The following is a 13177-nucleotide window of genomic DNA, read 5'->3' as shown; positions in this document are numbered from 1 at the left end:
ATGTACTTTCTCTCTAAAATTAGATATAGTATCTCTCTCTAAAGTTTTAAGATATTTTATCTCTCTAAAACTTAAAATTTGAGATAGTTTCTAAACATTTTTTGATAGTTTCTCTATCTAAAATTGATACAGTTTCTAATATCTAAAATTTTAATATGCACTCTCTAGCACTTAAAATTTGAGACAATTTTTCTCTCTAAATGTTTTGAGATATTTCTCTCTAAAAATTTTTAAGTAGTTTCCCACTCTAAAATGTTAAGGTACTTTCTATCCTTAAAATTTAATATTTGAGATAGTTTCTCTCTAAAATTTTAATATGGTCTCCGTAAAACTTTAAATTTGAGATAATTTCTCTCTCTAAAAATTTGTGATAGTTCTTTCACCAAAAGAAGTGTATATTTTTTCTGTCTAAAAATTTCGTATATTTTCTCTCTAAAATTTGATATAGTTTATTTCTTTAAAATTTTAATATGTTTTCTCTCTTCAAATTTTGATATAGTTTCTCTATCTAAATTTTATTTTTTTTTTTATTTAGCAACAAAATGGATCATTTCCATGAAATGTCAATTCCACCTATTTTGATGAAATTGAGATTTCTAAAATTTAAACTTAAAATGAGCATTTAGGAATCCCAAAAAAGTCTCAATTCCAATGGAAATGTCAATTCTAAGTGGAACGAACACGATTGGCCCAACTTTTCCAGAGAAATTGAGTCTTGGAAATCTAAATCCAATAAGTGAAACGGGCTCTTAGAGATTGGGTTTCTCAAGCATTTTGCTTCCCCATGTTCGATAAAATGTGTGGAAATCCATGTGAACTCCCTTCCTTTCAGTGAGCCCTTCCACTAGAGAGAGAGAGAAAGAGGGTGAAAGATGCAATTTCAATTGGTTTTAGAGAGAGGGAGCTCGAGTATGCAATTTTTCAGGTCTTAGAGAAGGAAAATTATTTTATGTGGGCTTGACCGCATTTCTACATATGCAGTCTAAAAAGTGTAAGCATCCATCTTAAAGATGAATGCAAGTACGTATTTCATTTAAAAACAATGGAAACTAACTGTCCAAATGTTTTCTTACTAATTTTTAAAATTTATTTATTTGTTTTATATTTATGATCTCCGTGTTAAAGATTTCATATCCTTAAAAATCAAGTCTTATAATTCATTTTAAAAATAAATTTATTAATAAGAGGCCCGTATTTCTACATTTGCGGGCGTGGCCGCATAGAAACCGGGTTGGGTCCTTCAAAGAAAGGTTGAGAGAGAGGTGGGTTTTTGTAATTTCTCAGGGCTTAAAGAGGGAAGGGCTTCGTTGGTTTTAGAACGAGGAGGTTTAGAGAAGGGTTTGGTTTTAGAGAGTGGGTGGTTTAAGCAAGGGGACCGTTTGGTTTTGGTACAGTAGAAAGGTTTGGGTGAGAGTCCGGAGGGGTTTTTTTTTGGGAGCAAGGCTTCTTAGGCTAAATTTTATTTCTTAATTTGGGTCTGATGAGGAAAGGGTTTCCCGGAAAGGTCTTCTTACCCTAGGGTCGGTAGATGCTTTCCTGGCTAATTCGTGGAGAAATGAATTCACATAGAAATATGTTTCCTAAGCTATTCATAAACGGGAAATGATCTAATGCAACAATTATATAGTAGTATAATGCAACTACACATCTAGAAAACTATATTTTTAGCATTTATATGATCCCAATTTTGCACACACATTCTCTTCATCCTCATAATCAATCCTACAAAAAAAACAAATTTAATTTACACCCAAGATATGGTCAAAATTGGTACCTATCCAATAATGAATCTCGACCATCCATTTGGTAAATTTTAAGATGTAGTCCTTAACAAATTCAAAATCACTTTTTTCTTTCTTAGCATTATTAATCTAATGATGATAAGCCTATATAAAAATTTTGACAATAAAAGAATCCTTTTGAGGCCTATATCTAACCATCTCAATAAAATGGACGGCTTATATTATTTGGGCTAGAATGAAACTTCCTAGAGCATTTTTTTAAAATTTTCTTTTTTGAGATTGTTCTTCATAATGAAAAGAGTACATTTAAAAATTTGTGTCCAATAAATGTCTTTAACATGGTTTTTTAATATGGTTGCATTATACTACTATACAACCGTTGCATGAAATCATTCCCCCAAACAATAACCAAACATATGAAATTGGTAGTTCATATGAAAGCAGTTTTTGGTGACTGTTTACATGAGAATCAAATGAGTCCTTAGTAATTTTGGGGTGTGTATAAAAATCTAATGCATCACTTTGTTAGTTGGTCCAAGTTGGGTTCTATCTTGATACATGCTAAAAAAAAAAGACGCTGATTTGGATTGGAACCAACCAATCTATAATAGGAATCGTAAGGAGTAGAACCACTTCTCTTGAAATATAGGGAACTAGTCTGTTTCCTCCTGACATGGTTGGTTCTATTAGAGAACTGGTTAGAGCTGGTCCCATTTTTCTCTAAGTTTTTTCATTTTTAAAATTCTTAATGATCAGTTCTAGACTGGATTGCTGATCTGCCAAACTGGATCGAAAATCTAACCTTGCACACTTTTGATGTTATGATCTCAATAGTATCTTCACATTGTAAACCTCGGTTGATGTATTCAATACATTCCTTGCAGGATTTGGAATGCTCTAGGATATTCATGACAAGAAATGAAAATCTTCTACAGTGTTCATGACTTTAGAGGGTCATCACTCATCACTGTAGAATCACCCATTTGTCCACTAGTTCCATCAGTAATTCATTGATTAATTATCTTATCCCAATTCATCGCCCTCATAACAACTAGAATCTAATGTCTTGGCCTTGAATTCTCCATTGTGTGAGATGTGATTCCTTGATTTAGATTGAACGACAAGGATTGCATTGAGATAAAATTCCGTTTGGATTATTGTCAAAAAAAAAAAAAGATAAAATTCCGTTTGGATTATATAGAGTCAAGAACAGGCCTGGATTGGGCAGGACTGACCAGCAGTCTAAAAGCTTGGCCTGGGCTAGGGTTTTCTCTATTTCATGTGGCTGGATGGGATGAGCCTTAGCATTTCTATCATATGTGGTTGGGTCAAGGCAGACCGGGTCGATATGTGGCTGGAAAATAATCCGTGTCTGAAACTTTATGCCGAAGCTTAGAGAATGTCCGGAACTGTATATGAACTCGGCTCACATCGCTAAAGGCCTGTTTGTTTGTGGTAGAGGGAAGCACTCCTTCACTGCTTTTGTATAGGAGCGGCTTCCAAAAATAGCATCATTTCTACTTAGAAGCCTTTTTTTTATTTTGTGGCTTCCAACGGCTTGTGGAAATTACTTACGGACACTATTAGGGGTTCAATTATCAAATGACACTGAGCCGAATGGTAGCTGAACTCCCTACCGTCCGCACATAATTTGCTTTATTTTTTAATTCCTAAAAGTTCCACCTCAATTGGCATCTCAATGATCCAAAATTATTTGCATTTGGTACAGATCTCTCTCTTTCTTTCTCTCTCTCTTTGGGATCAGTTGGAGGGGTATCTCCATCTTACTAGAGAGAGGCCCTAATCTTGCTATTGTTGAATATGTTCATGAGCATTTATCATGGAAAAATGTGTAAAATGCAACTATTTTTTTTTATACAAAGAGGTTACAATCATCATTGACCATTAGATTTGAAATCGGGTGGTTGAGTATGTGTCATTATTTAGGCACAAAATTCAAAACAATTTTTTTTTAATATTATGACATATTTTTATCTATTCGATTTTACATCCAATGGCTAAAAATAAATGAGATATCCTTGTCACATAATAAATGGCTCATAATATACAATTCTTTTATCATAATATTTATTGGGTTGGTAGACTGTAATTCAACTGGAATTGTATGTGATTGCCGCATACCAACAAAGTTAAAAAGCAAGTCCTATAGGATAGCTGGGAGACCAGCTTTGCTCTATGAGGCGGAATGTTGGGCATACATAAGACAATATACCTATAGAATGAGTGTAGCATAAATAAGGATTTGAGATGGATGAGTGGCAAGATAAGAAGGGATACAATTCGAAATGAATCCAGTCGGAAATATTTATGTGTGACACCAACCGACGATAAGATGAGAGAGAGTAGACTTCGGTGGGCTAACCATGTATAGTACTGACTCAGTACAACATCTTAGGAGGTGCGAGTTAATTCAAGTGAAAGGATTGAAAATAGAGAGGTATAGATGCAAGAAGATGTGGTTGGAAGTAGTCCGAAAAGATATGAGGGCTTATGATTTTTACGAGGGTATGTATTTAATAGAACATAGTAACATACCAAAATTCGTGTAACCGACTTTAAATAATTAAAAAATAACTATGGTGACGACGACAATGATAATGATGCTGGACATGAGTTAATCACTATCATCCCATTGGGTTCGGAAGTTATGGAAAGAGTAGGTACTATCATCTACACCATGGCTTCTTCAAGTGGCCTCATACTTCTATTGGACAGTGATGAGCCGTAACCACTGATCCCTTGTCATCATGTTCTCTCTCTTTTACAAGTGAAACGAAAGTGAACTAGCTTTTGGTTTGGACCTGTGCCGGACCTAAGTGCCAACTTTTTAAGCCCATATCGCACTTGTACTACCTACAATTGTACTGTCCTAGTGGTTTGCAGTATTATCGGCGTGTGGCATATGTGTAATCCTAATTTCCACTTGGCAAGCTCCCATTGGTAATCATGATATCATCTATTCCATGTCATCACCCCAGTTGTTGGAAGGTCACCATAATGGATGGCTCAAAACTATGCTCTCACGTTAGGGCTCCAAACCCATGAATCAAAAAAACCAAGCCATTTTCTCTCGTTAAAAACCAAATAATTTAACATTCTCGCACCAGATCAGTCTTCTTCCCTTTGTCTTTCATCTAATCTCTGGAACGAAGAAGGAAAGGAAGAAGGAGGAAAAGGGGAATTATGCCATGGAGGTTCTCAATGCAGCAAGACTAACACTAACACCTGTTTCACTTTACAAGCCAACCATCACTAGTGATAGAAAAACAGAACCCAGAAAGTTAATTTATCACCAATTTGCAACCAACCCAAAGCTATCAACTTCTTCCAATTCTAACCCATCTTCAAATTTATCAGAGTTTTTATCTAAGAGCCTCTTAGGCACAGCAACAGTTCTGTACTCTTCTATATTTGGTGGGAATTCAGCAGATGCTCTCACTTATGAGGAGGCTATTGAGCAATCACTGCAGACCTTCACATCTGGGGGTGCAGATAGTTTTGACTTGGGTGGTCTAGTGGACTCAATTGTGCAGTTTGGAATGGAGAATCCTGCTATTTTAGCTGGAGGAGCCACTGTGTTGGCAGTCCCTCTGATTTTGGCGAGTTTTTTGCAGAAACCAAAGGGTTGGGGTGTTAAGTCTGCAATCACTGCTTATTCTAAGTTAGCTGAAGATGGGGATTCTCAGTTGTTGGATATAAGGGGTGTGGAGGACATTAGAATGGTGGGTTCTCCTGATTTGAAGTCTTTAAAGAAGCGCTCTGTCTCAATTCCTTTTGTGAGTGACAAGGTTGCGTTCTTGAAGAAGGTTTATGCCAAGTTCAAGGTCCCTACCAGCACTACATTGTTTATTTTGGACAAGTAAACACCTTCACAAGCTCCTTCTTCCCTTTAGTTTTTTATGTATGTTTCTTTTGGTGTTTAGTAATTTGAATTCCCTCTCTCTCTCTTTCTCACACACACACACCATGAATTGATGAACACCCCATGTTCCAAAAGGAGATCCAAATGGGTCATTACTTCAAACCTTCATCTTAAAGAAGCTATTTTTTTTTTTTATTCTACGTCATCTGCTTCTGCTTTCATGTCATCTTTTCATCCTTTAAAGTATAAAAAAGTTCTAGAGAATATTTGGAAATTTATTTATGTGGGAAACTTCTGTATTAGTGAACAAGATGAGTGGATTGAAGTTCCTGGTTGCGTGTTCTATGTGCTATTTGTTTTTATTCCTCTAATATCCATTTATTTTAGTTATTGCTTTTTCAGAATCACATTTTTTTTAAATGAAAAATGAAAAATTAGCGTTCTTTGAAATTAGGCAATCTGAACTCCTGATTTTTGGGTTGATGTTGTTTTGTTCCAAAATTCCATTCAATACTAATCTTATGTTTATTTAGAATGACTGGATGGGTACTCCTAACTGTTGTAATTGGGGACTGGGGCAATATCAAACATGGCTATTCATTTTTCTGTAATTTTTGCTTGCTGCTTCTGATTTCTTCATTATTTGTTCTTGTTCCATGTTTATGAAATACTACTTGTGCTATTTCTGTGAAAGTCCCATTTCGATGGCACATTTAATATCTATGAGATGTGACAACTTAATTCCTACTGGTTTGCATTGGGTTCCTGTGCCTATGAAGACTAGTTTCGCACCACTAGGGTGAGTTTGGACAGACCACTTGTTCTTGAGTAAGTGGCATTCTTGAGTACTTTCAATCAAGAACTAAAGCAAAGCAGGTTTTCTGTTTTAGTAAAATTGGTACTGAATTGCACCATTTTGTGCTCAAGTAAACGTGGTTCAAAAATTCAACCCGAGAGGCTGAGGTGGACCAAATTTCTCGCTAATGTGTTCAATGATTATTCTAGTAGAACAATACTTTGACTCACTACTAGTGGTACTTGCAAACTGACCTAGTTTCTTGAACTGTATATGTGTAGTCCAATTCCACTTTCGCCCCTGTTTCTGGAATCTGATGCACATTGTATATCTTTCATATTCGTATTTCTTCCTATTGAGACTGATTGAGGCTATGTTGGAAGACAGGTACGATGGAAACTCAACACAGGTAGCAGAATTGGTTACTGCTAATGGATTCAAAGCTGTATTCGCTATAAAGGATGGTGCTGAAGGATCTCGAGGATGGATGGTCTTCATTTTCCTTTTTTTTTTTTTATAGTCCTATCCCTATGGATCTTTGAATCATATGCCATAGCCTTTTACTTGAAATGTTTAGAGTAATATGATATGTTAACTACCTTTTGCAGAACAGTAAGCTTCCTTGGTCACCTCCCAATAAATCATTTCCTATTGATTTTAGCAATTTGAAGGATGCACTCGACGGTTCTCTTGGAGTATGTTTCACTTTCCTTACCATTATGTTTTTCCTTTATTTTCTTTTTTTTTTTCTCACAGGTATTATGAGGTTAGGTGAGGGTTTGGTGTATGTTTTCCTTTCTTTTGAAGTATTTGATTAGGTTATTCTAAATATCAGTTGATCAGTCTCTGAAGAACAAAAAGGGAAGTACAGCATAGACCAGTGGTATATGGTACACCACAAGGGCATCCTCTGTCTGGCAAATGCCAGTCAAGAGTATAACTTAAATTTCCAATGACAGAGATTCACCTGTGTATCGTTGATCTCTACCGTCAATCATGGGAATGGACAGTGGAGTATGGTGTACCACGTGCCATACATCACTGTTTCTTTTTGTATTCCATTTCCGAAGATGAATTTATGTTCTCATGTGTTTTCATTTTTCATTAATTAAAGGTGATGATCAGCTGAAATTTTGAATACTCCCTTTTGACCAAGTAGCTTTGTTTTTAGCATGTGTTTTTAATGCAAGCAGTTTGAATTTGCCCATACAACCCTTATGATTGGACTTTCTGTACCATATAGCCCATTTAGTCTTTTTTGATATTGAAATGTGTACCATATAGCCCATTTATTCTTTTTTGATTTCAATATTCATATTTTTAATTTGTTAATAGGACCCTTTGCTTGAGAATTCTTAGGATAGATCCTTCTCTATTGTCCCGTTCTGTAATCCTTTTCAACCACTGTTTAATAGACACTTTGTATTTTAAACAACACCCTTATTCTTGAAATTTCCTTCCCATATATTCTCCCACATTTTAAACCCATTATTTTGTTGCAAATGTTTTCACCGATAGCGACAATTATCTCAACCTATTAACAACATTCGATCATCTTTCTACATAGTACTTTCCTTAAATTATTTGCATATTTTATGGAACATATGTGACACTGCTGTTTCATGAGAGGCAAGTTTCTTTGAGCTATCACTTCTTGTACCACTTTGTTCAATTTTGAGCATCTGATTCTAAATTGGGAAACATACAATACCATCTAAAAAAGAAGATTGAGTTACTCTTTTCATTATTTATTGGCCTCACTATGATCAACTCTGTGGTGTTTGTGTCATCTGAATGTTCAATTGACTCGAGATAAAAAATTGGTGTAAACAGGAGGATTCAGATGCAATTCCTGTTGCCCTTGGTCTTGCTGCTGCTACAGGATTCGGTGTACTTGCTTTTGCAGAGGTGAGGCTAATTAGTTTTGCATACTTTTAGTATAGTATCACTCTGAATTATTGCATCTCATGGGTAGATCTATATTCAATGTATATGGTAGTTCTGTTTGTTAGCATTTTTAATTCTATAATAATCACATCAAATGATGTTTTATCAGTTCCGTTTATGTGATTTTTCAATTCATGGATTATATTCTGATTAGAAGTTTTTTACTACAGATTGAAACTGCACTCCAGCTTTTGGGCTCTGCTGCGGCTTTCCAGTTTATTACAAAGAAGCTCCTATTTGCAGAGGTTAGTTCTTTGCTGCTTTGACAAAGCAAATACTTATTTTTCTTAGTTTCATAACGCAATATCTTGTTATGGCGCCTTGGACTTTGCCTGCAGGATCGTAAGGTTACTCTCCAACAGATTGATGAGTTCTTGAACACTAAGGTCGCCCCCAAGGAACATGTTGACGAAATAAAGGTCTCTCTCTCTCTCTCTCTCATGGAAACAAATGCTATTTCCTTGTGTCATAATCATCATAATAGAAAAACCAATGGGATAACAAATTATGACTTTCATTTTCTATTTTATAACTCAGCAAGGGATAGTGTTGGGACCAACTTTGGCTCTCATCATATCTTTTGTGGTTTGGATTCTTGCTTCCTTCTTTTACATCATAAATTCTTTAAAACAATGGGGACTTAAAGTCTTGGTAATTCTGTAGTGTGCATTATCATTCTGTCGTGCTTGAAATGATAGGATATCTTTTGCACTCAGCAAGTACAGTACATAGCAAATTGAAATGACAAAGAAATGATAACTTTTTGGAGAAAGATCAAACTTCTCAGATGTGTTACCTCATTAGGTGCACTACACCCACTTCCCTACTTCAAATTCAAGAACCTACTTTAAAGTTAGGGTGAATTTGGGTCAGAGGTGGTAGGAAAATGGAGTGGTGGATGGAATTATTGGGAAACTGGGGTTTAAGAACTATGAGATCTTGGATTGGCAAAGCATTGTAAATATTTTATGGAAAGTGCATATTTCCAGTGATTAAAACTCGGTGAGTTGGGTTTGACTCGCCCATGCCACTTACAACCAGAAGCCTGCCAGGTCTGGATGGGCCTGAACCGGGGTACCTAGGGCCCAGAACAAAACCACCCTGATTTCATGTCGGGATCCCTGGAGCAGCTGCATTGGCCAAAACTCAGCCATTTTGACAGTTTCCAGGGGTTTGTTTGCCCTTGGCCAAAAATAGAACTTGACTCTTTGCCGCCATTAGGGGTATTAAAGCCCCAAAAAAATTATACGAGGCTCTTTGCAGCACTCTAGAACTTAATTTCATCATCATTATCATCCGGACCATATCCCAACTAATTGGGATTGGCTACCTGAATCCTGTTCTGCCATTCTGCTCTATTAAGGGTCATACTCTCAATCGGACCATAAGTCGCCATGTTTCTTCTTACTACTTCCATCCATGTCCTTTCGGGCCTTCCTTTTTCCTTTTTAGAGCCTTCCACTTGAAATAAATCACCCCTACCAACCAGTGATGTTCTAGGTTGATGCTTCACATGGCTAGACCACCTAAGTCTACTTTACCTCATCTTATCACCTATTGAAGGTACCCCAAAGTTCCCTCAAATATATTCATTCCGGATTCTATAATTTTTGTCTTGCCACTCAACTATCTCAACATTCTCATTGCAGCTATACTAAATCTATGGATATATTGTTTTTTTGATCGCCCAACATTCCATTCCATAAAGTATGGTTGGGGCGCAACTTAATTTGATTACAATTTAAAAAAAATTAAATAAAAAATGGATCATATAGAGTTTGAATTCAACATTGCAAGTTTGACAAGGGGTTTCCAAACACTGAATAAAGTGAAGTTGAAGCCTTTCCCCAAAAAATATTTTTGTGGGTTTGATTTGGCAGAGTTTATGGATCGATCTACTTCTAGTAAATTGAGTTTGATTGTTTCAATTAATTTCATTTTTCTCAATATCAATTTATATACATGATAGCTCCAGATCGGGTCTATTTCCTTCACAAAACTCTAGGTTGACATGAATCTAGTGTTAATTTCACAGATATCTATTTCTATTTTGTTGATCCACAACTAGATGATCCATTTTTTCTTCGATCTTATAAATCATTTATGAATAGGGATTGTATAATATAAGACCATTTACTTTTGATACAAGGAGGTCACAATTACTTTCAATCATCCGATGTGAAATCTAACAGCTTGGGTGTGTCACAAAGTTTGATAAATTTTTTTTTTGAAATTTGAGTTTGGTCAATGGAATAAATACATCCATCAAATTTCACATCCAATGGTGAAGATTAATTGTGACCACCTTGTACCAAAGGTACATGGTCTCATTGTATACTTTTCCATCTGAATAACTTCCAGAAATTATCTGTTAAAGAAAAATTTCATGAATAAAGATCTATGCACAGAATATTTTCTTCTTGAGCTTTTAGCGATCATCTCTCATTTTTCTTTTTTGTTCCCCTTCCTTGATTCATTTATTTTATTTTTGTCCATTTTTGCATAAAATGGCTTTACCATGTTTATGTTTGCAAGTATGATATACATAGCGACGCTCATCGCTAGCCAATTGCCTTCCATATGATGCATTTAGGGACTCTATTGATACCAGAATGTAAATACTAACAATAGTGATTTACTTAGATCTGAATGTATGGAACCTTTTTCACGTAAGATGTTGTTTTACGTCTTCTTTGTGGCAAAATTGGAAGGTGGGTGAAACATGAGTAGAATGAATAAAGATTCGCCAATTGAAATAGCTGGATGATTAGAAACCCAAGACCAACAAAGAGAATGGCCTTCCTGTTTTAAGGTTGATCTAAGATGCTATCTCAAGATAATCTTTGTCATCTTCCGATAGAAATCAGTGTTCAAGGAATAACAATAGAGAAGCTCGAAATAATAATCTCTCTTATTTGAATGCACGTGAGCAACAACAGCCATATAGGACCAGAGATGGCCTTTCTTTTGAGAGAAAATAAGTGACAAAAGAGAGAGAATCCATCATGAACTCCACACTTACAAATGAGTGGCTTTGGACCCTTATATTGAGTACAGATGCCCTTTCATGAATTTGGAAAATAATGGTTCAATGTGACTGTTTGAAGAAGAATCAAGTCTTCTCACTATTAATGTCAAACTCTGTTAACAATCACACCCATTCACGAATTCAGTTAGTAAATTGTCACATTGATTTGTTTCTGAACCGGCGCATCCATAGATGTGGCCAAGATACAGCTTCAACAATGACACGCCCTTAACCTTGGCTAATTGTCAGCCATAACCACACTCAATCCCACTAACCGCAGTTAAAATTTAATCACAAAGTGTTGATGGGTTAAGGGTGCCTTCTCTGATGCAATTGTGCAAGTATAAAATGGGCCCCAAGCGCCATTGTACTCAGTTGTGCAAGTTTAATGTGCCGCAAGCACCATTGTGCTCAATCGAGCGCTTCACGTGCTATTTATAGGTCTCCTCTCTCCTTTGTTCCATGACAAAATGGTGTAGGGTTTCTCTAGACATGACTCTCGCCGAATTTAGCTACAACCTGGATATGTAGTCTTTTTCTAGCTAGACGATTAGTATGTCTTGTGAAAATATAATGTTGAGTCCTTTAGGAGTTTGCAGCAGTGAGATTAATTTTATCTATTAATCTTTATCCATTTTAGTGCTTTTCTGCTTTCTTTGTCTCCTCTACCCCACTCTTTTATCCTCTTTTTCTGTTTTTTTTGCAGGGAATTGGCAAAGCTCTTCTTCCAGCAAGCACAAACTCAGGGACTGTTGTTGATGCTGCCTCAGTGCAGAAAGTTGAGGATGCCACACCTGTTGCAACTACCGAAGAAAAAGTTGATCCATGTACTAATCCCTCTCCTAAGGAATTTGAAGTTAACTCAGTCCCGAAACCAGAAATAACATCATCCTCTATACCTGGACTCCCGAGGCCTCTTTCACCCTATCCAAACGTAATGCTTTGCCTCATTCAGAGCTCATGTTATTTACTTGGATTCATATTTCAGATATCATCAATAGAAAGATGTGTAGAACATCAACACCCACACACACCTGCACATGCCTACACACACAAAAGCACAAAGCGCATGCATGCATGCGAACATGCATCCATGTATGCAAATATGTAGCATGTCTTTGAATTTGTGCACGTGTGCAGTATCCTGATCTCAAGCCACCGAGTTCACCATGTCCATCGCAGCCTTAGAAGTTGCATACTACAACAATCACGCATCCCACCTTATGTTGAAGAGATAGAAGCGGGTTGAGTTCATGCGTTTGTTGACATTTTTGCATCCCTCACACTAGTCAAATTACCTTTCATGTGTCTGTATATCCATTATTGCATAAGTTGTACTCATGGTGCCCTTAAGCATTCCTGAGTTAGGATGAGGATTGGGTTCACAAAAGTTTTTGTCCTACTGATGTTATATTATGCATTATTTACCTAGAAAACTAATTGTGAATTATTTTGGTGTAATCTTAGTAGTCAATTATTGCTAGGCTGAATATTGCAGCAATGTTACCCTTTGGATATGGATGGAATGTGTGACACAGATTATTTGATTTATAATTAATTTGATAAATTTGAATGTGTATTCCAACAAAGGTAACCATCTTTGAAATCCTTTTTGAATCATGTTTCTTTCATTCAGTGTTTTTCAATTATTGAGTTGAATTACTGCAAAAATTTGAACCAACAGACACAAACTTGACAACTTGATTATGAAACATTTAAGATGTCCCAATCCTTTATTCCAACTTGTTTAGAAACCCATAGTAACAAAGTCCCATGGGTCA

At 36.1% G+C, this 13177-nt stretch overlaps 1 protein-coding gene across 2 annotated transcripts; it reads left to right on the top strand.

Moving 5' to 3' along the window:
• The first annotated feature begins 4757 nt into the window (after positions 1–4757).
• TROL (thylakoid rhodanese-like protein) lies at positions 4758–12985 on the top strand. Of its 2 annotated transcripts, none has more exons than XM_006847292.4 (8): positions 4758–5622; positions 6809–6911; positions 7030–7116; positions 8255–8329; positions 8539–8613; positions 8707–8787; positions 12103–12330; positions 12537–12985. In XM_006847292.4, the coding sequence occupies exons 1-8, from the start codon at positions 4952–4954 to the stop codon at positions 12582–12584; spliced, it is 1368 nt and encodes a 455-aa protein (XP_006847355.1). In that variant the 5' UTR covers positions 4758–4951; the 3' UTR covers positions 12585–12985. The 2 variants fall into 2 exon arrangements, with proteins under 2 accessions (XP_006847355.1, XP_088718218.1); XM_088862092.1 differs by having other exon boundaries at positions 6805–6911.
• Positions 12986–13177: the final 192 nt, after the last annotated feature.

The sequence above is a fragment of the Amborella trichopoda genome, chromosome 1, assembly GCF_054954075.1.
Source record: "Amborella trichopoda isolate Santa Cruz 75 chromosome 1, AtrichopodaSantaCruz75HAP2 v2.0, whole genome shotgun sequence".
Classification (NCBI taxonomy): domain Eukaryota; kingdom Viridiplantae; phylum Streptophyta; class Magnoliopsida; order Amborellales; family Amborellaceae; genus Amborella; species Amborella trichopoda.
This window is presented reverse-complemented; position numbering and strand designations above follow the sequence as displayed.

Excerpts from the sequence above, each read along its gene's own strand:
- TROL (XM_006847292.4), top strand. The coding sequence starts at position 4,952 with ATGGAGGTTCTCAATGCAGCAAGACTAACACTAACACCTGTTTCACTT. Across the intron at positions 5,623-6,808 it reads ACATTGTTTATTTTGGACAA|GTACGATGGAAACTCAACAC; the intron begins GTAAACACCTTC and ends GTTGGAAGACAG. Across the intron at positions 12,331-12,536 it reads CTCTTTCACCCTATCCAAAC|TATCCTGATCTCAAGCCACC; the intron begins GTAATGCTTTGC and ends GCACGTGTGCAG.